This window comes from Alexandromys fortis, unplaced genomic scaffold (assembly GCF_014885135.2).
Source record: "Alexandromys fortis isolate MF-2015 unplaced genomic scaffold, M_Fortis_MF-2015_v1.1 scaffold_75, whole genome shotgun sequence".
NCBI classification, from domain to species: domain Eukaryota; kingdom Metazoa; phylum Chordata; class Mammalia; order Rodentia; family Cricetidae; genus Alexandromys; species Alexandromys fortis.
This window is the reverse complement of record NW_026067956.1, coordinates 3,260,106-3,286,434: the sequence shown is the minus strand read 5'-3', so window position 1 is coordinate 3,286,434 and position 26,329 is coordinate 3,260,106. Positions and strand designations below refer to the sequence as shown.

General features: G+C 49.1%; 2 protein-coding genes across 8 annotated transcripts in view; both read right to left on the bottom strand.

Annotated features, from left to right (window-relative positions):
• Positions 1–2,300: 2,300 nt before the first annotated feature.
• On the bottom strand, positions 2,301–15,458 carry Neil2 (nei like DNA glycosylase 2). 2 transcript variants are annotated; one of them, XM_050152368.1, is made up of 5 exons: positions 13,939–15,458; positions 11,681–11,820; positions 8,297–8,640; positions 5,469–5,665; positions 2,301–3,298 (listed from the first exon to the last, which is right to left on the bottom strand). In XM_050152368.1, the coding sequence occupies exons 2-5, from the start codon at positions 11,816–11,818 to the stop codon at positions 3,003–3,005; spliced, it is 975 nt and encodes a 324-aa protein (XP_050008325.1). In that variant the 5' UTR covers positions 11,819–11,820; positions 13,939–15,458; the 3' UTR covers positions 2,301–3,002. The 2 variants fall into 2 exon arrangements, with proteins under 2 accessions (XP_050008325.1, XP_050008326.1); XM_050152369.1 differs by lacking the exon at positions 13,939–15,458 and adding an exon at positions 12,772–13,016.
• A 3,748-nt stretch (positions 15,459–19,206) lies between these two features.
• The window catches only part of Gata4 (GATA binding protein 4), a 69,464-nt gene continuing 62,341 nt past the window's right edge, over positions 19,207–26,329 (bottom strand). For 4 of the 6 annotated variants that reach the window (XM_050152127.1, XM_050152128.1, XM_050152126.1 and 1 more), the window contains 5 exons: positions 25,274–25,443; positions 24,321–24,446; positions 23,805–23,892; positions 21,821–21,975; positions 19,207–20,859 (listed from right to left, as the gene is read on the bottom strand). In XM_050152127.1, coding sequence (XP_050008084.1) covers positions 20,677–20,859; positions 21,821–21,975; positions 23,805–23,892; positions 24,321–24,446; positions 25,274–25,443 — 722 coding nt within the window. In that variant the 3' untranslated portion in view covers positions 19,207–20,676. The remainder of the gene's footprint in view (positions 20,860–21,820; positions 21,976–23,804; positions 23,893–24,320; positions 24,447–25,273; positions 25,444–26,329) is intronic. The other 2 variants (XM_050152131.1, XM_050152130.1) reach the window with 1 other exon arrangement.

Here is a 26,329-nt window from a genome sequence, read left to right as displayed (position 1 = left end):
AGGTCTGGTGGTGCCTTTGTGTGACCTAATGAGGGGCAGATTTTCTTTAGTGGTATGACCACTAGAAAGTCACCCATGCTTCTGTTAGTATCCCTAAATAAACCTATTGAGTGATCAAGAAGAAAAATGACAATTTCAACGAGGAAGATCATGGGAGAGGACAAGAGAAAATGGTATGGGGGGAATATGATCAAAATACTTTATATACATGTATTAAAATGTCATGATGAAGCCCATTATTATGTATGGTGAACATGTTAATAAAAAACACTCTAAAGTATGTACCTATTTGGTTCTGAATGCTCATGTCCCTCCAAAACTCCCATGCTGAAGCCTTAGTCTAAAAGGGGGAACCTTTAGAGATGGAAGTTTGGGAGGAATAGTATAGAAGCAAGGTCATACAGTAGATTTTAAGATGATTCCCATGGTATTGGTGTCTTTTCTGCAAGGAAAAAAATATCAGAAGAGCCCTCCCCCAACACATAGTGAGGTCAGTGTTCTAGAACGTGCCATCTGTAAACCAGAAGAGCGAATCTCATCAGATAACTGAATCTGCCTTGATCTTAAGACTTTCGTCTTGTAGATTCATGAGAGGTGAGAAATTACCCACTCAGTCTTTGATTTTATTTTTTAAATTTCCATTTAAAACATCAGTTTATTAGAAACAGCTGGGAAGTCAGTTAGACTTGGCCCTACACTTCAGGTCATCCAAGAATTAGAAGAGCCCTTGATAACACTTAGGAGCTTACCTGCCTGTGGCCTTACTGTTCTAGGGGGCAGCCTCACAGGCGCCCACATCCAGCAGCAATCAGAGGATGTAGTGGGGCCACACCCACAGCTTGCCACCCTACTGTGGCACTCTCCCAGTGGACCCTAAGTCCCCTGGGAGGCCACTGTTGATAATGACAACCAAGCCCCGCAGAGAGTACCCATCCCTGAGGAGGGGGAGGATGTCAAAGGCATGCTTGATATGCACACAGTCGTGAATGTGTACATTGCTGGGCTATGATGAGATGCTCCACAGGAAGGTGTGGGATGAGCTTTGCAGAAGCTCTTGGTGGCACAACACCAGGCATCCTGCACCAGTTCCTGCCGGGTTTCTTTGCTGGGGTGCAATCCTGAAGGTTCCTGTCACTGATCTGCACATGGTCAGTGTTCCACGTCCCCCAAAGCCTGATGTCAGAGGCCTCTGTTACCACCCTTGTGACTGTCTCCTACTCAGTCATCCTGGGGACACAGCTAGGACATCTCTGGCACAGATGGCAGAGCTGGTATTTTGCTAAGGTGTGTGACAGTGGCTTTGGATCTTGTTTATCGTTTGTTCTCTCTCTGAGGCAGAGTCTCTGCAAAACCAGGTTGGCCTACACACTGGATGCTACTGCCTCAGCCTCCTGAGTAGCTGGGATTAAAGCACCACCTCAGCTTAACTGTGTGGTCTTAAGTTCCATCACCTCCCCAGACTTTGTTGACTCACCCATAAAGTAAGGGCAGTAAAGAGTAAGTGCTCAGGACTGAGGAAATGGCTCACTGATCAAGAGTACACACTGTTCTAGAGAACCCAAGTTTAGTTCCCAGCACCCACTCAGGTGACTCATAACTCCCGTAGCTCTAGCTTCAGGGAATCTTACCTCCTCAGGTACCTGCAATATTGTGCAGATAACCCCACACAAGACACGCATTAAACATAAAATCTTGAAAAATAGAAAATAAAGCATTTTTAAATGACGAACCATCCATCTCCATGGCTCATCCTGAAGGATCTGAACAAGGCCTAAGTGGCGGGTGCCTGGCGTGGGTAAGCATACAGGGTGTGCTGGGCACTGGAGATGCAGCTTCATGACTAGGAGCACTCGTTCTTCCAGAGGACTCAAGTACGATTCCCAGCACCAACACAGAGCAGGTCACAGCTGCCTGCAAATCCAGCTCCAGGAGATTCCAACACTGCCTTCTGGCTTCCCAGGACACTGCATTCATGTCCACATACTACACACACACACACACACACACACACACACACACGCACACACACACCCTCCAGAGGTCAACAGAAGCCAAGGTCCATCTAGTTCTCCATAGCAAAGGGCAGATATGAAATTCCCTCCCCTCCTACTCTTAAGGGGATTCATCAAGCCAACCCTGCATGCCTGGGCCGCCCCCTTCACGAAGGGTGAGAACTGGACATAGCTCAGTGGTACAGCCATAGCTTGACACAAGTGAAGCCCCAGGTTTCATCTCAGCACCACAAAACAAAGAAAAACAAAACCAACAACAAAAACCATTTCTGCCTAATGAAGACAACATAGAAAACATCACACCGTTTTATTTTCAATTGCTACCCCAGTTCCACGAATTTGCTGCTAACAACCTGATGGATTGTTTCTCTATACCCCTGGGCACCTGAATTGTCACAAATGCCCATCTTAAACCAGTGGCTTTTCTCACAGTCCCTGGGCACACCTCCCTATCCACCCTGGGTCTCCAGTCACTGGGAAGGCACCAGGCAGGCTGACCAGCAGTACCTGCCCGCAGCTGTGCCCTCATCCCTGACCCATCCAGGAGAAAGAAAGAAAATGGAGGGACTCAAAATCAACCAGTTCCTAAAGCACAACGTAACATTAGCAAGGCGGCCTGGGAGCATAGCATCCCCTAGCAGTCCCCACCAGTGCCCCCCCACCCCCAGCTGTTCCCAGTCCCCAGCTGTTCCCCAGTCATTCTTTTTCAGATCACTGCTGCTCCAGGCATTTTCCCAACCCTCTGTCAGGATTTTGACAGCATGGTGGGATTATATAGAATTAACCAGAAAAGGAAAGCATCTATCCCCCCTGAAAGTTGTGGCTGATGCATAATCCAATGAGATGAGCATCAACGATACTGACCCTCCAGACCCCATCCCCAGCCTGTCACACGAGTCCTGCCTACACCTCTCAGGACACATGGTTTCTAGATCTTCAAGGCTACAAGTTCCATGAAGATGGCCAAGTGTTTTATGACAACAGCAGATTCTACGGCTCCTCAGATGGCAGCCGGGGCTGGCACTGAGGGCACCACCAGGTAAGCCTCTGGAGTCTACCAGGGGGCCCAAAGCTCTCCTTCATAACCTGGTGACCAGAAGGACACTGCTCCTTCTTGTAGATCTGTGTGTGCTGTTCCTTGCCTTGGAGTTTGTCCCGCAGCCAATCTGAACTGAACTCCACCACATGATTCACGAGGGCCTCTAGAGAGGAAGAACTCAGGAGCGAACCGAGAGAGAGAGGATGGATCCCTGCTCTGAACAAGGCTTCGTTCTTTATAATGTTCCCTGGAAACAAAGAGAGACATGGGGTTAGGAAACACTCTTGTCTACAGAACCTCAAACTCATTATGGAGCCTAGGCTAAACTCCTGATCCCCCTGCTGCCTCCATCTTCCGAGTGTTGAGTTAAAGATGCGTGCTACCACACTAGCTAGCAAACTAAGTTACAACGACGAGTGGAGACCAGCTTGCTGGCCACCGAGCAATGACCTTGCTAAGGAGAGGAGAGTGAGCCCGATGACACAAGGTGGCAACGGATGAAACAGTTGTGGTTCCTCCCCACTCCCCCAAGAGTTTCACAATTGCACTTCTAGTTACAGGTTCTCTGGGAACTTGAGTGGCCGGCTCCCTGGACTCAGCTCAGCGCTGCCTCTCACCAGATAGGTGCCCTTTGCTTTAATTTCCTCATCTCGATAAAAGAGAAAGCTAACAAGCGATTATCTCACGGAGTAGCATGAGGCCAGGGCCGTGTGCCTGGGTCGCTGGAGTCACATGAGTCGCACTGGCTGTCACCAGTATCGTTGTGCAGTCAGCTCTCCGTATACCCCCGAAAGCTGCTTCTAGAAGCCTCGTTGCTCCTCTGGCATAGAAACTGGTTCTCCCATGAAAGCACAAGGCTTTCCCACCTTCCCATAGTGAGCCGCACCCATGGCAGGCAAAGTCACACTTTGTAAAAGGGCACAGTCCTGCTAACAGCAACTGCTGGAGCGGCCAGCTGTGCAGCACTTACTGCTTGCTCTCCTGAGAGCAGTAAGAAGGCCGCCCTCCCTGGACCTAAGCACAGCACACTCCTTGTCTCGACTGGAAATGCTCAGTTTCACCACTCAGTTCTCCAAAGCAGAGACCTGCTTTTTTCTCGTGCCTTGTAAGAGCTGGGAGCTGACCTGATGTTTGCCTCTGGTTTGAGAGCAGGAAGCTCCATCACCCAAGATGTGTAGGAACACACCTTCCTTTCTTCTGATGGCCTTAAGGACAACCATTCACAGCATGTCATGACCCTGAATCTTCTATATGCTCCGGAGGTCACCAGGCTTTAGAGGAAGCCAGGTATAAGACATTATCACTGTGTTAGGTGATACTAATACGCCATCAGGAGGCTCACAACTGACAGTCCTGTCATGTCAGAACACAGTTCAAGAACAGAGTCATGTGAGGAGAATTCTGAGTACTGTGAGAAAACTCAACACACACACACACACACACACACACACACACAAAATACAAGAGTCTTGTGGCCTCAGTTTCTTCAAAACGGAGTTCTTGGAATGTGTGTTCATGCGCCCCTCAGGTACAGGGGATAGAAGTGTGTTTACTTCATTGTTCATTACAATTGCTATTATGATTCGTTCAGGCCTCTGTATAAAACCATGTTTTTACGCCCTATGGCTCGTCCTCATGATTGTATACAACTTGAACTCATGAGAACGTCACTTGGGTGACCCCTCTTAGCCCTCAGAGTCAAGCTGTCTGATGCTCTGAATAAATTTGGCTATTGCATGAAACTTCAGTCTGTCTCATTCACCGGCTCCATTTACCCAGGTCCCTCCCACTGCCTCTAGAGCAGTAAACACTATCATGTGGGTGCTGGGCTGTGGCAAAGATGAGCAGCCAGTGGTTGTGTCCCACCCAGTTCCTGGCCGCCTGGCTAATCCCCGAAATAATTACATGGAAACTGTATTCATTTAAACACTGCCTGGCCCATTATTTCTAGCCTCTTATTGGCTAACTCTCACATCTTGATTAACCCATTTCCATTAAATCTGTGTAGTACCACGGAAGCTGTGGCTTACCGGGAAAGATCCTAACCTACGTCCATCTCCATCTCGGGCCGGAGATTCATGGCATCTGCCTGACTCTGCTTTCTTCCTCCCAGAATTGTGTTCTGTCTACTCCACCCACCTAAGGGCTGGCCTATCAAAAGGCCAAGGCAGTTTCTTTATTAACCAATGGAAGTAACACATAGACAGATGACCCTCCTACACCACTGGGCCAGACAGAGAAGTGAGGGCCACCTAATCCCACCTCTGAGTCTAAAATCTAGGGATGATGAGCCAACCTCAAAACCAGGAGTGTCGGCACAACTGGGATAGGAGTCCTCAAGTCTTGACTACCCTACACATGCGTGACTTTCCCATTAATCAACTCTGTGGGGTTCTCTCCCATTGCACGAGTCATACCTAGTCCTGAAAAGTATCTCTGGTCCAATAGTGTATAGCATACAGGCTGAGCCTGGCTCAGAGCTTCCAAGGCTTGTCCTCGATGGAATTTATCAGACAAGATGTCGCAGGTGGGCTCAACCTCTGGGGGAGGACTCCACGACATCTGGCAACTATAAAATGCCAGGAAGCCACCACCATCAAAATGGAGCACCAGCCTGTGAAGACAGAAGGGATCGTACATACAGTGTTCTTATGTACAATGAGATCATCCATTAAAACCACCAATGTACAGTCAGTTCATGATATATAAACAGACCCCTATAGAGTCAGTTCACATGTATGTATAGTTATAATATAATCATCTCACACATACAGCAATCAATGTACATCATCATATAGTTACCCCATGTAATTATGTCACATGTACATACAATGACCACTATGTAGGTCACATTTACACACAGTTACCATGGGACAGATCACACATACACACAATTTCTACTCGACAGCAGTCAGGTAGACCGTACATTAAGTTTCTAGACTAGTCTGGATCAAACTGGGAAATTAAGGCTCCATGGTCAGAATCATAAACATCTCAGGGCCAAATGGAATGAAGTAAAACATGCATATATGTTGTTTTCTAATTACGTTATAGCAATACATGTTTGACAGACAGAAACATGAAAAGCTGTAAGTCTGAGTCCAGGTTAGTGGAAAACTAAGCAGAGGTGGGCAGGTGCATTAGGGAGCAGATGAAGAAATGGTGGCCAAGAGGGCACCACTCCCAGTTTCAGGCTGGATTAGCCTAGATATGTGTGTGTGTCTCCTACACACCCTGAGCCTTTTGGATGTAAGGACAGAAAAGACACCTCACACACTTTGGTAAGGAAATAATGGGATACTTTGTAGGGACAGCTAACCCAACAGATCTGTCTCCACAGCGGAAGTAGGAGAACCTGGGTCCACGTCTTCTTGGGAAGAGCAGAGGAAACTTCAAAAAGCTAGGAGGTGGGCACGGTGGTAATGCCTGTAATCCCAGCACTCAGAGAGGCTGAGACAGGAGGATTATGAATTCAAGGCTAGCCTAGGCAATATAGGAAGACCCTTGTTATAAATAACACAGCAATATTTCTTCCTTTCTTGTTTTCAATGGTCAGAGCCAACAAGTTGGCTCAGAGAGTAAAGGTGTTTGCCATCAGCCCTGATGACTTGAGCTTGATTTCCAGGACCACATGCTCCAGAACCCACCCACAGAATCAGCTGCTGCAAGTTGTTCTCTGATCTCAACACAATATGGCTTATGTATACACTCACTCACTCTCTCTCTCTCTCTCTCACACACACACACACAATGAATAAGTAATAAAAAAATACTCTTTCGGGGATTGGAGGTAAGGCTCGGAGAACTTGCTTAGCAACAATGCACAGTGTCACAAAACAACCCATCAAACATAAACTAGAGTACCTGTGTGACTCACTGGAAGTGGAATCTTTTGCTAAAAGGCAAAGTTACACATGACCATTGACCATAAAAACTTAAAAACCCTGAATACCAAAATGCTTTATAAACACACTCAAAGGATGCACACTGGCCTGGAAATAATCCTGACAACACAGGCTACTAGACTTAGTATCTCAGAGTTTAAAGAATTTCAGCAGGAGGATGCTGAGTTGACGTAGCAGGCTTGCTATGAAACCCTAACCTGAGTTTGATTTCCAGGACCCACAGTGAAAGGAGAGAATCAGCTCCCAGAAGCTGTCTTCTGACCTTCACACTGGGGTGTACACGCATACTCATGCAATAATAATGAAATAGATACTTTTTATTGCTAGCATGTATACAAATAGCCCAATGCCAGTAAGGATTGAGCAAATCCAGCCATGAGAATGTTCATTCCCTTCTGGAAGCAACTGGGAACTGACTCTAAGGAAATAATCCTATACATAAGCTTTATACACAAACACAGTTCTCAGTGTTCACAAACCAAGTAAGAGTCTAGACACACTTTTCTTCTGAGTCAGTTCATCCTCAAGTCTCATGCTGACTGGAAACCCACTCTATTCTTTCAGTGACCCAGGTAGTTAGAATCTTTTGGAGGGGGGCTGGAGAGATGGCTCAGTGGTTAAGAGCATTGCCTGCTCTTCCAAAGGTCCTGAGTTCAATTCCCAGAAACCACATGGTGGCTCACAACCATCTGTAAAGAGGTCTGGCGCCCTCTTCTGGCCTTCAGGCATACAGACAGAATATTGTATACATAATAAATAAATAAATAATAAATAAATATTAAAAAAAAAAGAATCTTTTGGAGGGCAGACCACAGTCCAATTCTTAAGGGTGAATATACACCTCTTTCTTGCTATGGAATAATCCTTTCTCATATACTGTAAAAAAAATTGTCACTTGAATGGGTTCAGTAAAAAGTTGACTGGCCGTAGCCAGTCAGGAAGCATAGGCAGGACAACCAAACTAAGGATGTTGGGATGAAGAAAGGCAGAGGCAGAGGAATCGCCAGTCAGACAGAGAGTAAGCAGGACATGCCAGAGAGGTAAATACCATGAGCCTTGGGGTAGCACAAAGATGAATAGAAATAGGTTAGTTTAAGTTGTAAGAGCTAGTTAGTAATGAGCCTGAGCTATTGGTCAAGTAATCATAATTAATAATAAGGCTGAAAGGTTATACGGGAGTGGGCGGGTGGGACAGAAAAACTCCACCTACAGACTCTGCTTCCTGGATAGCAAGGTCTGGCCATCACCAAGTGCGACTGTTCAGCCACTGCCTTGCCACAGAGGGGACCGTATGAACGCTGCAGACCCTATTAGGACCCCTGTCAATGTCACATCATTACCTGGGCACAGGGTCTCTCCAGTCACCTCTCTTGTTAGCTTTCTTTGCTCTGGAGAAGTCGTTCACCCAGATGCTGCCAAACAAACCAAATCTGACCTCCAGCCACCTCTGGGCAACTGCTAACAGGCTGTGCCCCCCAGGACCACAGGGGTCATCAGATCCACTAGGCACAGGCTCCCCAGATCCAGAGGGGCCTGCAGAAGTTTCCTGAGCATGGGGCCCCAGGGCCAGCTCCGGGTTCTGGGCCTCTTTCTGCCACACTCTTTGCACAGGCTGTGGGCTGCTGCCGAGTAGCTCCATCTCCTCCTCTGGATCAAACCGAAGGAATAATTGTTTTCCATGCACCTAGCAAAACAAAACGACGACAATAAAAAATGAACATGTACTGATCCTTAGAGCCCTACACAGGCGCCAAAGCTTCACAGATAGCTGCCAACAGTCTGGATCCTTCTCGCCCAAAGCTTGTCCTAGCACAGAGGATTTCTTTGTCCTTTGCTCTTCTGTAACAGTGGTGTCAAAAGAGGTGAATGGCTTTCCAAATGCCTGAAGGTAACTGGAGGAGCTGGATTAGTGATGGGATAGGTCAATGTCGGACAGCACAGTCACCCAGAACATCCAAGGACAGATGTTCCCAAAGACTTCAGGACCTCACTAGAGATTATCCAAGTGCTCATTCATTTAGCTGCTCCTGACTCCATGACACATTTTTCTAGGCTAGAGTGAACCGGCATGTACACACTCGGCTGGACCACAGCTAAAGAAACAATGTCATAAAACCCAGAAGGATTACCCTACCCAGCAAACTGGACCTGGAAAAAGTTACCAACCACAGGAGAACTCACAAACAAAACAAAACAAAACAAAACAAAACAAAGAACTATATAATCCGATGGGTGTGATGGCTCACGTCTGTAATCTCAACACTAAGGAGGCTGAGGCAGGGGGATTGAGAGCTCAAGATCTGGGCCACTGAGATGGCTCAGTGAGTAAACTCAAGTCAAGCAGGTGAGACAAGGCATCCCTCTGTGAAACGGGAAGCAGGTACAGGATGCTGACACATACGGTATAGCTGAGACGCAGGGACCTGCCCTGTTGAATCCCACCCACTCTGACCCTAGACAAGCCCGAGGATGGGAGGCCTCAAGAACTTGGCAGAGGGAGAAGAGCTTGAGGCTGGTGGCTAAGTACAGCCGGTTGAGCCTGTAACACCAGCACTGGGAGGTGGAGCCAGGAGAATCCCTGGCACTCACTGGTCAGTTAGTCTAGCCAAGTGGTGCGCGCCACACTCAGTGAGAGATACTGTTTAAGAAGATAACGTGAGAACTTCTGTGGGGAAACCCCAACAGCAACTGATACCCTCCACATGCACAAGTATACTCATGCATGCATCCTTGTACATGTTATATTCTACACACACACACGTGCATACACACACTCGCACAGTCTTCTCCCCTGAAGTATCTATATATCTATATTCTCTAATCTTCTAGGACCATCCCAAGTCCCGTCTCTTTCAGGACAGAAGGACCCTTTCATGTCAAGGCATTACTGGGCCTTAATTACAGCTATGATTCTCTCCATTTAGTATTGCTGGGCAGTTTTCTTATTAAAATACAGTCTACCTAAATCTATATCCCTTGGATGAAAAATCCCTAGGAGTACCATCAGGCAGTCCCAGGCTCAGGTCTCCCTAGGGTTTCTACAGCATGGATGTCTCCTCTGTTTCCTATAAAACAGGATCCACTCCATCACCAGATTCCCTACCATATATTTATCTGTTTCCAAATCTATTCAGTGATGAGTAAGTGCCAGCTCTCATTTTAAGTGCTGGGGGACCAAAGCCATGGGACCCAAACAGGGACAGTCTCTACAAAGAGCCTGAAGTCTGGAAGACCTGAACTCTTAAACTTGGACAATTCAGAGTTTCAGTTTCCAGTGATGAACTATATGGGAAGGGCTATGAGACATCTTCCACTTAAAAGATGATCCTGTAGCCTATGAGGAGCATGTGTACACATGTGCGTGCACATATATAAAATGGAAGAGAACTCACAGTCTAGCAGGGACTAGTATTTTGTGTGGGGTATAAAGTCTATTCTTACAAAGGTTTTAACAAACAAGTGTATCTTAGTCTGTGTTCTATTGCTGTGAAGAGACACACTGACCAAGGCAACTCTTATAAAAGAACACATTGAACTGGTAGCTTGCTTCAGTTTTAGAGGGTTAGCCCATAATCATCATGGCAGGGAGCAGACAGGCATGGTGCAGTATTGGGGAGCTTTACATCCTAATGCAGAGACAGGAGAGAGAGAGAGAGAGAGAGAGAGAGAGAGAGAGAGAGAGAGAGAGACAGACAGACACTGGGCCTCGCATGGGCTTTTGAAATCTCAAAGCCCACATCTCCAACAAGGCCTCAGGTCCTAATCTTTCCCAAGAGTTCTAGTCTCTGATGACCAAGTATTTACATATCTGAGCCTATAGGGACAATTCTCAATCAAACTACCACAAAGGGTTTTACGCCCCATATACAATTGAAGAAATGAGAACAAAGACAATGAGAACTTGCTTCTGATCACACAGCTAAGCAGGAGCAGCAGAGACCAATTGCTACTGTACAAAATTCACCCCACACCTCCTACGCGCAGATGCTCGTAGCTAAGCAAGAAGAATACAAGATTGACAAGAACACAGCCTTGCCCTGTTTCTGTCTCTGTACACACCACAAAGGACAGGCGTGGCAATAAGGATGCACCAGGAAGAAGTTGAGGCTATTGCAGAAGTACAGAGGGGGGGGGGGTCATCTCTCAGCTAACGCAAAGCAGACAGGATAGCGTGGTCAAGTGGAATCTGAAGAGAGGCTAACATTGCCATGGTAAACTGAAGAGGCAGGAGCGGAAACGGTTGAGGAAAAACAAGGAGGATGTGCCCAACCAGGGGGAAACATGTCTACACTGTGGGCAAGAACTAACCGAACTAGCACACGCAAAGAAAGACTTGGCTAGGTGAAAGGCAGGAGAGACAGGCAGGGAGGGGCCAGTGCACATGGAGTCCCTGAGGCCCCTGAAGGAACTCTGACTCCCATTCAGGATGAGAAAGTGTGAATCCCAAATCTTCAACAGTGCTCATTCCTTCCTTCACAGCTGGCCTGCAGGGGCCAGCAGAACCACACCAGAGACGTAGGTAAGAAAGAAGAGACGTTCTCCAGATTACGCATGCAACCTTCAGGCCCCTTTTTTGTATGTTCTTTACGGGCCCCAGTCCACAGTGACGGGAAACATCACACTGCAGGGACACATGCAGTCCTAGCACTGCTGAAAGAAAAGATGTCATAAAACATCTTGGCTAAATGCCTGCACACTCGAGATCTGGGGCAAGCAAAACTCACCCGGGCATCCTGGAGCCACAAAGACTGGAAGGAGGCAGGGTTCAGCTTCTTACTGCTCCCTCCTGTCTTGACCACCTTTTGGCCCACAAAAGGGGAGACAAGGCGGTGAAACTTCCTCACAGATGGCCCTTCCGGCATCTCTGCAAGTAGAAAGTGGCACACTGACTTAGCTCGGTCCTCTAGAGCATGTCTGATGGTATGGTACCCCAAGGTACCAGTTTGGGTCACCCACTTTAAGGATGTATGATGTATGTGCCAAAACTGGAGCCTGACTGAGGTAAGAGGGGTCAGATCTCAGAGACAACTGAGTTGGGGCAGGGTAAGGCCCCAGCTTCGGAGCTTTGGTTTCTCTTCCTGGTCCCTCATCCTTATCCATGCAGCAAATATAATCAACATCACATGCTTGACGTCATGTAGCAGGCACGGTCTGCTTCAAAGGCGCAGCCACCTCAGTGGTTGGCCACTCCTTATTCGTTTGGCTTCTTGAGACAGAGTCTCGCTATAGGTGAGCTGGCACTGTGTTGCTCTAGCTGTCCTCAAGACTGACAGCTTTCCTCCTGCCTCAAGCTCCCAAGTGCTGGGATTACAAGCTTGCAACACCTCCTTGTTACTTTTTGCCAGGTATATTAGACCTCGACGTCATCTCCGTGCTTTCTCTTTGTCTTTCCCAATCCCACCCCCAAAGCAATCATTCCAATCCTCTGCTTACTCGCCCATCCTTGGCTCTGGCTCTCTCAGGACCACCCCAGAGGAGGGAGAGATGCACTAGTTATGAGATCAATAACAGTGGCTCTCTCTATAGGACTACAGCGCTGGCAGAGCTCAGAACTGTGACAAGCAGACACCAGCCAGGCAAGGAGGCTACCAACCAGCTTGAGGCCTGATGTCTGATGTCTCTCTGATGGCTGAAAAGCTACAGTAAAGGCAAGGCAGGACAGCCTGTCACCCCTCGCCTCCCTGTTCTCAATCATTCAACGTCACTGAGAGCCACCAGGATAAGACCACCCAAGTGGTCTACATCCTGACTTTACTGAGTGGGAGCTGCCCTCCCCTCCCCCGCAAGGTTCCACCTAACCTTATCTGCCACTCACCGGCCCTGGGCCATAAACTATGGTGAAGATTATCAAAGGCACACAGCAGGCAGTTATTATTTCAGTGTTTCTAAAGGCAGGTTGGTTGTTGGCTTTCTGATGTTTTGTTTTGGTGGTGTTTTTAAGTATCACTCTGTAGCCAAGGCTGGTCTTGAACTCTGAACAATCCTCCTGTCTGAGTCTCCCCAATGTGAGCACTGGAATTACAAGTGTGAGCCACATACAACTCCCTTCCTCCCCTCTCCCCACTAAGACACTTTTTTAAAAAAAATATTTATTTATTATGTATACAATATTCTGTCTACATGTATGCCTGCAAGCCAGAAGAGGGCACTAGACCTCATTACAGATGGTTGTGAGCCACCATATGGTTGCTGGGAATTGAACTCAGGACCTTTGGAAGAGCAGGTAATGCTCTTAACCGCTGAGCCATCTCTCTAGCGACCCCCCCCCCCACTAAGACACTTAAAACAGATTTTAACCGGAAAATTGGGATACCCGAGACATCCCACAAATTCTCATAATTTATAAGCAACACATTCAATAATGCTATTTTTCTTTCCTGTCTTGAGACAGTTTTGCCTATATTCCAGATGCCAAGCTGGCCTACAGCCCTCTGTGTATGGATGGTCTCCACCCCATGGCACTGTGATTCCAGGACTGCTTGGCCACTCCTGGTTAATGTGCACACCCAGGGCATCTTGCAAGCTAAGCAACCCCTCTACCAACTGTGCTAAGTCTTAGGCTTCAGTGCAATATTTAAATTCATCCACACTTGGATTCCCACCCACACTCTTGGAAATGTGGTAAAAGTTCATCTACTCAGACCGTCAGGGGAAACTGCTGGGCTGGAAGGCGGCTTGCTAGACACTGGGATCCTAATTATCTCCCAGCTCAGAGTCCCAGGCCTCCTTCAGAGAAAGTTCTGGAAAAGTCCGCCTGTACAATGCACCGTAATCTTACATTTCTACCGCCTGCCGGATGTGGTAGTGCAAGCCTTTAATCCCAGCAGCCCCAGAGGCAGAGGCAGAAGGATCTCAAGAGAACTAAGGCCAGCCTGGTCTACTTAGCGAACCCAGGCTACTCAAAGATCTGGTCTCAAAACAAACAACAACCCCGCCCACAGGCGTGCTTTGGTGGTCAGGAAAGGGAAGAGAAAATGGGAACCTTGGGCTTCGTTTCTAGGGCGGTGGTCAGGCTGTGCAGGACGTAGTTCCAGCCTCCAGTCGCAGTCTTAGCTGGCTGCGTTTCTCAAATCTTCAGAACGTTTGAAGGGGGAGGGAACACGTGAAGTACAGGAGGGCCCGGGGAAGGCGGAAGGCAACGTGTTCAACAAAAACAAACGTGCCACCCAGCTGCGCGTGACCGGAAGAGACGCTGCTTAACTTTTCTGTAATTGCCCTTTTCACCAAAGGTTAAAAAAAAAAAAAGTGTTGACTACGTGCACGTGTGCGGCCCGGGGAGGGTGAGGAGGAGACCGGGTGCACCCAGACGGGTCCCGCAGAGCTAGCTGTACCCTACGAAACCGGGTCCCAGCGGCTGCAGCGGGAGCGCAATCCGCTCGCGCTTCCCAGTTCCAGACCGGAGACGGTGGTGGGGAGGACACGGATGCGGGGGCGAGGGACGACAAGTTCAGCCTGCGGGAGGCGAGTTGGCCCCGGCGGCCCGGAGCCGAATAACTCTTCCGGGGGGATAGGCGGGAAGCCGCTTCCGGGACTCCAGGGTCCCTGCTCGTCCTGGGTGGGGAGCTGCGGGCTTCTCTCCTGGGAACTCTGGAGATGGGGACCCTCCGAGATGGAGGAGCTGCAAGCTCTTCCCCTGGGGGTGCTGGAGGTGGGGTGCGCCCCGGAACGGAGACCTGCGATCTCTCCTGGAGGAGCTGGAGACAGGGTTCCTCTACTCAGGCTCCTCCCACCGGTAGGAAGGATGCAGCGGTTTTCTTCCAGTGGTAACCACTGGAGACGCAGCTCTCTCCCTGGGCGGCTTCCGCTCTGTTGAGGCAGGCTGGAAGCTTATTCGCCTGCTCCCCAGCACCCACACCCCTCTGTTCCTCCTTCCCCCACGACTCCCCGCGGGCTTGCCAACTCCCAGAGTCTGGGAGAGAGTGGACTGGTACCAAGAAAAGGCAAGCGCTCAGATGCTAATGGTCTTGACATGGTTTAGGCCAAGACAGACGTTTCCGGTCCTCCACACTCTTCTGCGAGGTTTTGGTTTTGTGAGAAAAAGCCTCACAGTATAATGCAGGCTGGTTTGGAACTCACTGTGGCACCCTGGTTACCCTTGAACTCCTGGGTGACCCTCCGGTCTTAGACTTTAAAGTGCTGGGATTTTAAACACAGCACGACTGGCCTGAAAAGCTTTTAAAGAGTGAAGTTAGTTTTTAACTTTATATTATTTTAATAGTGTTTGAATTTTTACTATGTGCTTTAAAAAACTTTTTTCTATTGTGTATTGAAATTTTTATTTGGAAGAATAAAGATGGTAGCGGGTTGTTCAACGATATTTAGGATTTAAAGAAGGGTGGAGCCAGCACTTTCCAGGAAGTTAGCGGACCTTTGGCGAACTCCGAGCAGGCCTACAGGAGGTGGCTAGGGTGTCAGTCCCTGGACCTTGCAACTGAGGGCCCCAGGAGGACCTGGCCAGCACAGGGAAGACAGCTCCTGCTGCAGGTCAGAGAGCAGAAGTAAGGAGAGGAGGCCTCTGACATCCGGAGGGCAAAGGTCCCTTAGGGGCAGAAGGTGAGCTTGAGGGTGCAGCATTTTAAAGAGGGGGGGTCCCTATTGCATACTGGAGTACGCTTTCCCACTTTCTGCAGCTGGCCTCTTCGGAGAATCACATCTGCTACAGCATTCAGTGCACTCCGGTGGCAACTTCCAGAGGGCGACATGCACGCGTGCGGGACACACACACACACACACACACACACACACACACACACCACATTTTGTAGACGGACTGTGTTGGATAGAAGCCATAGCCCAAATCCCGCCTTATCTGGTGGAATCAGAGCTGTGCACCTAAGAGGTCTCTTCTGAGACCGAGGGACGCTACAGCTGAGAAAGTGAACCGTTCACAATTTGCTGCTGTCACTTAAAATCGCCATTTTAGTTTACCGAGCACACGCTGTGTGTGTAAGACACCTTGAAAAATCTTTACGTAGACTGCCTTGTTGTTAGCTGTGGGAAAACAAGCCAGCCACAATACCTAAATCTAGTGTTTAAATGGGACATCTATGCCACAGCGTTACAGACATAAAGCTGTATTTCGCACTCTAATGTGTGTATGAGTCACTTGGAAACGTTTAAGTGTTGATTAATCTTTGTTGTAAAACATGATTGCAAATATGTAAAAATGTTTTGATAAAGTTGTCGATGTCTAGCCTTTAGTGGTGCTCAATAAGCGGTAATGTTTTTGAGTAGAAAAGTTGGGTTGGGGTTGACCTCGAATTTAACAGCTGGAAAACCAGCAATAACGGATGTGGAAAGTGAGACGAGAATGCCTGCGCCCCCCATGTGGTGAATGTGTGAACTGCAATCGCAGTGCTTCCTTGTTCTCCAGGCCTCGCGAGGGGAGGAATTGAGTAAATGCGGTCTTTCTCCCACCAACTGTGGCCATAAGGAAGTTCTCTGGATGGCAACATTAAAGCATTTGGACCATCAGATGGTCCCTGAGACCCCTATAATCTAAATTTCCTTTTTCATAGCTAGATAGTCTTCAACTCTCCCAGGCTAGCTGTTGGACACTCATTCTTAGCAACTGAACCCCTGTAACCCCACTGAACTCTCATAGGCTTGTACCTCCAGAAAGGGATGCAGGGATTGGCAGAAATTATCCAACCTCCATTAAGATAACGCTCCATTTGTCCCACCAAGTGTTAGGGCACCCTAGACACACTTGAAATGGTAAATCTGACAGACAGCCTTCCAACCCCAGACTTTACCAGAGACAAAGAACTCAGGCTGGTCTTGAACGTGTGAGCCTCCTGCCTCCACCTTGTGAGTGCTGGGGTATCAGGTTTATCTCACACCTGGTTTATGCAGTGCTGAGGGTCGAACCCAGGACTTCACGCATGCGAGGTAAGCACTTTACTAATGAAGGTAAAGCCCCCGTCTAAACCTTTCTCCTTTATGTCTGTTGTCTCAAGGTTAATTATGGCGAGGGAAAGATGACAAACACACTCAGTACGCCAAGCATTGTGTACAGGGGTTCCTCTTAATAATTCTCTGGCCCCATTTGGTGCATATTCAGTGATGAGAAACTTGTGGCCATTGTCATCAACCCAACCACACCCGGTCACAGCTAAGCTGCCTCAGAAGCTGGGGCCAATGTATATCCTATGGACTTAACCTGGCTCCCAGAAGGCTTTATCAGTCAGAAGTGTGACCATAAAGTCATGTGATTTGTTAGTAGACTTGCCCTTTGAGAAAGTGACTTATCCTAATGACATCATTTTGTACCCTCTCTCTCGCTTCTTCGTCCTCCCTAACATGTACTAACAATTTGGACATGCATCTTTGTTGTTGATGATGACTGAGATAATGTTCACCACCAGGCCCGTCTGCATCTTTTATAGTCTCTTGGATACAGCAACTCAGGCTTCCTTAAGGATTGCAACAAGTCTGGTGATCAAAGAGGCCAAGTTACCGTAACTAGAGAGAGGTCCAGTCATGACTGTATGCAGAAAGAGGTGTCTACTGAGACAATATACAATTTTGTTCTGAAATACATTTCTAAAGAGACGTGATGTATGCAGGGTAGTGGTGGCACACTCCTTTAATCCCCGTACTTGGGAGGCAGAGACAAGCAGGTCTTGAGTTCAAGGCCAGCCTGGTCTACAAAGCAAGTTCCAGGATAGGCTCCAAAGCTACAGAGAAACCCTGTCTCAAACAAACAAACAAACAAACAAACAAACCAAACCAAGCGATGTGAATCTTTTAAAGAAAAATGCCCTAACAAGACCCATGGACCTCTTTGGCCGACAATTTGGAACCTCTCTTCTTACTAGGACTCATCTTACCTGATTGACAGAAACTCTCAGTTTAATGGGTTTGGCTATTCTTTTAAGAGTTGGTGGGCTGGAGAGATGGCTCAAAGGTTAAGAGCACTGGCTGTTCTTCCAGAGTTCCTGAGTTCAATTCCCAGAAACCACATGGTGGCTCACAACCATCTATGAGATCTGGTGCCCTCTTCTGGTGGGCAGGTATACATGCAGACAGAATATTGTATACATAATAAATAAATAAATTTAAAAAAATCACCAAAAAAAATTTATTAAAAAAAAAGAGTAAGTTTTTCTTGGGCCAGTAGGATTTGCTCACTTGAGCCAGGCTGTGGTGGTACACACCTTTCGTCCCAGCACTTGGAGGTAGAGGCAGGTGGATCTCTGTGAGTTCGAGGTCAGCCTGGTCTAGTGAGTTCCAGGACAGCCAGAGCAACACAGAGAAACCTTGTCTTGTCTTGGAAAAAAAAAAAAACCAGGGCAGGGAACTCTGACTGCTCTTTGGACTGGAAAGGGAGGGGGAGAGGAGTGGGGGGAGGGGGAGGGAAATGGGAGGCTGGGAGGAGGCAAAAAAAATTTAAAAAAAATAAAATATAGAAAAAAAAACAGTTCATGAGCACAGCACTTGCCACACAAGCCTGACGACCTGAGTTTGAACCCTGGACCATGTAGAGGTGAAAAAGAGAGAAGTAACTCCCAAACGATCTTGTGACCTCCACTGGTGTGCTGAGGCATGTGTGCCCCTCTGCCTGCCCCTTCATACAATCAACTAGATAATTTTGAAAATGCTTTAAAATATTTTCTGGTTTTACATAGAATAGTGTGTGTGTGTGTGTGTGTGTGTGTGTGTGTTATTACTACTAGAAAATAACCGGAATGCCATGAGATCTGAGGCCCTAGATGCCTGGCAGATGTGGCATAAGCAGGTCCTGAAGGTGGGTGATATGTAAGCCCAGCCATGCCGCAGGGATCAAATGACACACGATTGCTCGACACATGGTCTTAGGATCAATGATTGCTCCGCGCTCCTTGTGTTTCTGAGGTGAAGCAGATCGGCAGGTGTGACCTGAGGATAAGCAGACAACCGTCTTTGTCTCACTGGGGTATTTGTCCCTTGGGGGCCACTCAGGATGTGTCCTGCATCGGGAGACAGGAGAGACCGAGGACCATTCAGTTAAAGGAAGCACAGGCACTAAGGCAAATGCTCTAAAATGTCCCCACTCACAGGGGATAGCTATGTGAGAAGGTGAGGACAGGAACTTCCGCTCCAGCTGCTCCCGCCCTCTCCAGGAAGCTGAACCTGTCCTGAGATCTTCCAACTCCAAGGTGCCAAGTGCCAAAGCCGCAAAGGGGGAACTGGATAGAGACAGTCCCTGTCCTTTGGTCTACTAAAAAGGGCGTGAGCCTCAGGACATCTAGAAAAGAATTCCAAGGGCAAGAGGAATACAGATAAATTTATTAGTTAAATACTGATTTTACAGCCATTTCACCTTAAGACAGTGTTAACAGGTTGTGGAGGGGGAGGCACGAGAGGGCAGCCTTCGGGGAGCAAACGGTGTAAAGGAGGATTACAACAATCTTGGTTCAAAGCTATTCTCTGCTACGGCCAGTAACGTTTCGGGGTGGGGGCTGGGAGTTTGGGGTACAATGGATCATGCCATAGTTGGCTACAGCTCTGTGGGTGATGAGGACGAGGAAGGATCTTTGGGGGCCCCAGGAATGGGGGAGGGGAAGAAGGCCAATTCTAGGAGAGCTACAAGCATGGCAATCCCATCAGGCTTCCATCCATCTTCCATCAGTCACCTTTGTCCTTCTGCAAATCTCCTTCGGTTGTTCCTGCTTTGAATTTGTCTTGCAAACGCTCTGGGTTTCCTAGACAAAGGACCCGGGCTGGAGAAAGGCCCAGATCCAGGTGACTATTTGACTTGAGAAAGGCCATGGCCTGGCAGGCTCAGAGCAAGCTCAGAGCAAGCAAGCTGAAGCCCTGGGAACAGGGTTGTGCTGTAGACACAACCTCCAGAGGGATCCAAGGGGCAGATGAGTGTAGTCACCAAGCTGCTTCCATAGCAGGTTTTGTTCCTCTGTGGAACCCCTGTGTGTGAAGGGGTTAAAAAAGGATGCTAGGCGCAGCACCCCATGGCCCTAGCCTGCTACACAACTGAGCTCTAGTTCTGCAGAGGATAGGAGATGTTCAGGCTGGAGAGCAAGGGTTTAATGCCGGAGTTCCTGGGAGAGGGGGAAGGGAAGGCTCGACAGCTGGACTGGGATCTGACGCATACCCTGTGTGATGGGTGATGTGCCTTCGCCACCACCGTCTCCCCAGGGAACATTCAGTAACATCTGCACTGCACCCGCGCTTCTGGAGTCAGATCTGGTATGGGGCATGCAGGGATATGCCATGCCTCAAGGGGAGTGTTGGACAAGGGCAGGGCTGCCACGTCCAGTCCACATCAAGTAGACACCCTGCACAGGCTGGAGACAGTGTCTTGAAGCCTGGGACCCTACAGCCACCTGAGGAGCACAAAGAAAAAAAGAACCCACTACCTAGAACCACTGGGGTGGAGAGTTAGGGTGAAGGAGATTAGGTCTCTGTCCTGGACAAGCAGGTGGAGACTACGAGAAAGAGTTCTCCTGCTCCAGGGAAGAGCCTCATTGGGCCACACTCGCGCGAAGATGGGTGTGTCTCTAAGGTCGCAGGCTCTTCCCAGGGCTCCACCTGAAAAAAGGTGTTTGAAGAAACCCAGCACCCACATCCCTAAGCGATTGTCAACAACTTCAAGTTCTACCCAGTTGTTCTTCGGGAGTTGTTCCCAGACGAAGGGGCTGGCCAGGATGCCCCAGCCTCAGACTTTGCTGGCCCCCAGGTCCCAAGTCCGAGCAGGAATTTGAAGAGGGAGAGGGGATGATTACGCGGTAATTATGTCCCCGTGACTGTCAGCCAGGACCAGGCTGTTCCAAGAGTCCTGCTTGGAGCTGGCCTGTGATGTCTGAGTGACCGGAGATGCATAGCCTTGTGGGGAGAGCTTCAGAGCCGACAACACTGGATGGATGGAGGGCCCATGGCCGGACACAGTACTGACAGAGAACGCCTGGAAGGCAGAAAGCAAAGTGAGCCAGTAGGAGGCTCCTGGGGGCCCAAGGACCAGATCTGGGGAAAGGGTGAGGGTGTAAGCACTCAGCTGCTTCTCTAGAGCCTAGGGCCAGGGCCCAGCTGCAGGGGTCTGTGTGCTTCCCCAGGGCTCCTGAGAACAGTATAATTAGGGCCATAACCCAGGAGTTTTGTGCAGCTGTGCTTTCTCAGAAGGCTCTGACAGCCACAGGAGACACTCTTATCACCACTTCCGGGTCAGATAGAGGTCTTTCCTGGTCAGATTGAGGTCATCCTCTCCATCCTGAAGGGGTCCTAGCACTTTTGTTTCTGTGGAACCAGGTTCTCTCTGGTTCACTCTGAGGGTAGAATGCTCAGACAGCCGCACACACTTAGAGGTAGTGGGGCTGGAAAAGGGAAACTGTGACTTCCTCATCCCCAAAGAGGCAGAGGAACTGGGCGCCATCATACCTTCAAGAGGGCATGGTCCCCTGCTGAGCCATTGTGGGGGCTCTCAGGAAGCTGGGGCTTATGAAGATGGTTTTCTGCCCACCTCTCACTCACCCAAGCCTGAACCGTGCTAACAGGGTCCTCCTGCCTTCCCTGAAAAGCCTTCAAGGCCAAGGTCAAAGCACTTCCAACTCTAGAGTCCAAGTTTGCTTCCAACCACAACACCCAAGTCTGATTCAGGGGGTAGTTGGTGCTTTCTGTTACATGCACCCTGGGTGCAGTCCCTGCGTCCTTCTCCTTATTCCCACAGGTCACAGCACAGGGAAGCTGCTAAACATGTGGCATTCTTTGTGTCCGAATCACCGTAGCTGGACAAGAAGTACCAAGGACTCAGAGGCTGGGCTATTTGGAGCTGGGCGGCTCAGGGACAGCCTACAGCTCACCTCCCAGGGCTGGGCAGGCCACCAGGGATCCGGAATCTACTTTCTTATTAGCCTCATCACCACACCCACCTGGGATATGGAGGTGCTGTGCCCATAGTGAGAGGACAGCCCAGGCTCTGTCTTGATGGGGCGCATCTCCTCACTGCTGCTGCTGCTGCTGCTGGTGGCGTTGCTGGAGTTGCTGGAGGCGCTGCTGGTGGGCGGGAGGCTCTCACCAGATGGACCTGCAAGGAGGCAGAGTCAGGAAACTCAGTCCAGCTGCAGGGACGGAGGCCCTAGTTACATTGGCTGGGAAGAAAAGTAGGTGTCCTTATAGTGAGGAACAGCGGTTCTCTGATGGACCAACCGCAGCATCAAAACTCCAAGGAGACTATTTCACGTTCTTAAAACAGTGTCTGCTGTAGTCCAGGCTAGTCTCAAACTCACTATGTAGTTGAACTGGTATTCCCGCCTCCACCTCCTGAGTGCTGGGATTACAGGCCACCACACCCAGTGTATGGAATGCTGGAGGTTGAAGCCAGGGCTTCCTGCCTGCTCAATACTCACTGAGCTACACCCCAAGCCCTAAGGGAACTTTTGCAAAAGGCTCAGTGATTCCCTCCTGACCCTAGATCCATAAGCCCAGGAGACCACATTCTGTTTTGGGGATTCCATGCTCTCAGCGTAGTTTTTCAACATAATTACTATGTATTTCAGGAGACTGCCAGAGGGTTCTGGGACAGCAACCTCTAATTAACTATATTAATTTCTCTGTAGCAAAATGTGAACACTGCTGGGGGGGAGTGGTGGTGACAAATGGTCTGTGCCGCTCCAAAACAGGTCCTGCTACAGAATTTATGGTCCTGAATTCTGACTTAGAGTTGAGGACTCTACACCTGAGCCCAGAGGCTCTGCTGCGCTCCTAGTCCAGGAGGCGGAGAGAGGCAGATAGGACCCTTGAGGAGTGGCAGAGGGTTCAGGTGGAGATACTTCTTCCCCAAGTCCCTGTTTAATGTAGGAACCTAGAATGCCGGCCATGGCTTTTTGTGAGTCTGCCTGCCTGGGGTGAGAAGGTGAGCTGTCCACTACATCAGCCAATCCATTCCCTCTGCTGAAGCCAATCAAATCCTAATTTGGCAGCAGGGAGCACAGAAGGTTCTGGGTAGGAGACATTAGTGACACTCCTCTCTCTCCCTCTCCCCGCTCCCCCCCTCTTGTGTGCGATTTATTTTATTTTATGTGCATTGGTGTTTTGCCTGCATGTCTGTCTGTGTGAGAGCATCAGAAGCCATGGAACTGGAGTTAGACAGGTGTGAGCCCTCACGTGGATGCCAGGAATTAAACCTGGGTCCTCTGGAAGAGTAGCCAGTGCTCTTAATGGCTAAGCCATCTCCCCAGCCCTGTAACCCTCTTCTTAACTAGAAATAAAGAAGGCATTGCCATTAAGTGGGCCGCTCATGCCTATATAAGCCTACAGTTTAGGAGGCTGAAGAGGAGGGTCATGAGGTCAAGGTTACTCTGAGCCACGTAGAAACTCTGAAGACAGAGCAACATATTGAACAGACTGTTGATCCCAGAGTGAACATTCTAAATCCCAGCCAATACCAATGTGATTTTTAAGCCATTATCCTCAAGAGCCCCAGTTTGCTTATTAGGAAGACAGGCTAACAGTCTGCTTCTGTCAGGTCTTGAGGGGATCCCTGCAGGAATTTGTGCAGGTTCAGAGCTCTACGTGACATTAATGTACCTCCAATTACAGACCAATCTGTCAGGAACATGCCTAACGAGAACTTGTCTGCTTTAATTGCAGCATCAAAGACGGGGCCAATGAACATCACTCTCTCAGGCCGCACACTGGTCCAGCCAGTTTATTGCAAGGAGTCTATTGCAAGGGCAATCATCCTACAGCTTCATGGGCCTGGCTTCTTTGCTGGGTTCTTTTCTGTCCTGAGGGAAGAGGATGGAGGAGGTGGTTACCACCATCCTCTGGCAGCCTACCAAGGCAGATATGGTTCTCGCATATTCTGGGAACTCCTGACTTGTTCACATGGCTGCACACGGATCTATTCCTCACCTGCTGTTGTCTTAGATTTATTCAGGTTCTTGGGTTTTCGTTTTCTGGTTTGAATCCCCTCCTTCCGCATTGCAAGAGGCCTGGGTACCTGAAGGGTTGGAAGTTAATATGTTTAATATATCAATTTCCCTTTGTAGATGTCTGCTTTGGTCTTGAACCCCCCCCCCCTCTCTCTCTCTCACACACACACACACACAATTAAATGAAGATTTGTACTATGGTATTGAAACTCTTTCTCTTACACACACATACACACACATTAAATGAAGGTTTGTGCTGTGGTATTGAATCTCTCTCTCTCTCTCTCTCTCTCTCTCTCACACACACACACACACACACACACACACATTAAGTGAAGGTTTGTAAAAGAAGAAGCATGTGGATTCTATTCTTGAGGAAAGACAAGTGAGACCTGTAGAACAGAAATGGAGGAGGCTCCTGTCAGGCAGAGCTGAGGGCATGAGGGGGCGTAGGTAGGGCATAGGCCTGGCAGGGCAGGACAGGGCATTGACTCACCCCATGGAGCTTCATGTAGAGGCCACAGGCATTGCACACAGGCTCTCCCTCGGCATTGCGGCGCCACAGCGTGGTGGTGGTGGTCTGGCAGTTGGCACAGGAGAGGCCTACCCGGCGGGAAGCAGACTACAACATAGATCAGGGTATGGTATGAATGACCTGTCAACAGAGCATGTCTTCCCCAGCGTGGAGCTCATGGATGCCAGGGTCTGATTGTGCTTGGGGCGAGGAACTTGATGGGTCTCAAAGAGGAAGCTTCAGGGTCTCTCTCTCTCTCTCTCTCTAGTCCCCTTTCCTGGATACACCAGAGTGGGTTGGTATTGATCAGAGTCAAGTGGGAAAAAGAAGAAGAGGAGGAGGGGGGAAGGAGGAGGAGGAGAAGGAGGGGGAGGAGGAGGAGAAGAAGAGGAGGGGGAAGAGAAGGACAAAAGAGGAGGAGGAGGAGGAGAAGGGGAAGAAGAAAAAGAAGAGGAGGAGAAGGAGGAGACACAGGCAGCAAACACCTGCTCCCATTCCAGGCCTCCCTAGCCAGGATCCACACCCACTGCTTTGCCTTCTTGGAATCCTGGTCTTTCTTGGGGATCCACTGAAAATAAGACGACTTCTGGTTTATGTTGGCCTTCGGGACAAAGGGACTGATCTGGCTGGATCTGGCCTGGATCTGGCTCCCTGTGGCTGGTGCTGCGCACCTCTCCGAGCTCAGTTTTCTACTATTGCATGATAGGGGTGATGAGGGTGGACTAGCTGGGCCAGCATCTTTGAAGCAAGCCCAAGCTCACTCTAAAGGTGTGAGAAGCTCCCTCCTTCCTCCCACCTACCTAACCCCTCAGCTCATATCCTCCAATTCCAAAATGTAAAGCTGGGCAAGAGTCTCAAAGTCTGGTGCAGGGAAGACGGGCGAAGCTGGCTGCTCTCCAGGCAACTGTCCCTAAGCCAGAGGGGTGCTTGCTTACCAGCCGGCGCTGAGGCTTAATGAGGGGTCGGTTGATGCCGTTCATCTTGTGGTAGAGGCCACAGGCATTGCACAGGTAGTGTCCTGTCCCGTCTCTCCTCCAGAGCGGGGTGGACATGGCCCCACAGTTGACACACTCTCTGCCTTCCGAGAAGTCATCAAACATATCTACTGGGGGAGGACACAGGAGAAAGGGAACACAAATGATGACTTTTGTTTTGCTCGGAGACCTTTCACCTGGAACGCAGGGCTCGAGGTCTCCCCAGAAGGTTCCTTCTTCCCCGGTCAGGACTGCAAGGCAAGTGGGTGCCCCTGTGTGCCGCCCAGATGCAGCAGAGCTGCCTGAGGAAGTCATCAGATCCCTAGGCGATAGGGGACACTTCGGAGTCCGGATCTTGCCACTATAGCCGGGTACCACCTAACCTGCTCAGACCTTTCTCTTCGTTTTCCTTCCCAAAACTATGACCAGGTGACGGTTTGAACACGAAATGTCCCCACAGGCTTATGTTTTGCACACGTTCCCAGCACGTGGCACTATTTGGGGGGGGGGGCTGTGGAACCCAGTTAGGAGGTGGGGCCTGCCTGGCAGAAGCCAATCGCTCAAGGTTATAATTCCAGGCCCCTTGTTCTACTCCTGTTCTCACTGCCTTCTGGTCTCCTGCACTCCGAGAAACCGCCACTGTATTCTGCCATCCCATCCATTCTGACACGCCCCCCTCACCACGGTAGACCAAATCCCTATGGAACCATGAGCTAGAATCAATCTGTCTCTGTTAAACAATTTCTCTGGGTATTACAGTCATAATAATTGCAAAAGTTAAGTCATACAGATTCTTTTCCCCTTTGGATCAATATATTTACATTGTGGGAGAATTAGTATTGAAACATGTAAGGAAAGCACAGGTCAGTATTTTGTGAGCTTGCTATGTTATTCCATCATTTGTAAGACTTTCTATGTTGACACATACTTTTGCTTAGTTGAGGTCAAGAGATACGGCCTAGCCTATCTTGCTTTGCTCTGTTTGCTTAATGCCCTAATGTGTTACCACATTAGAAA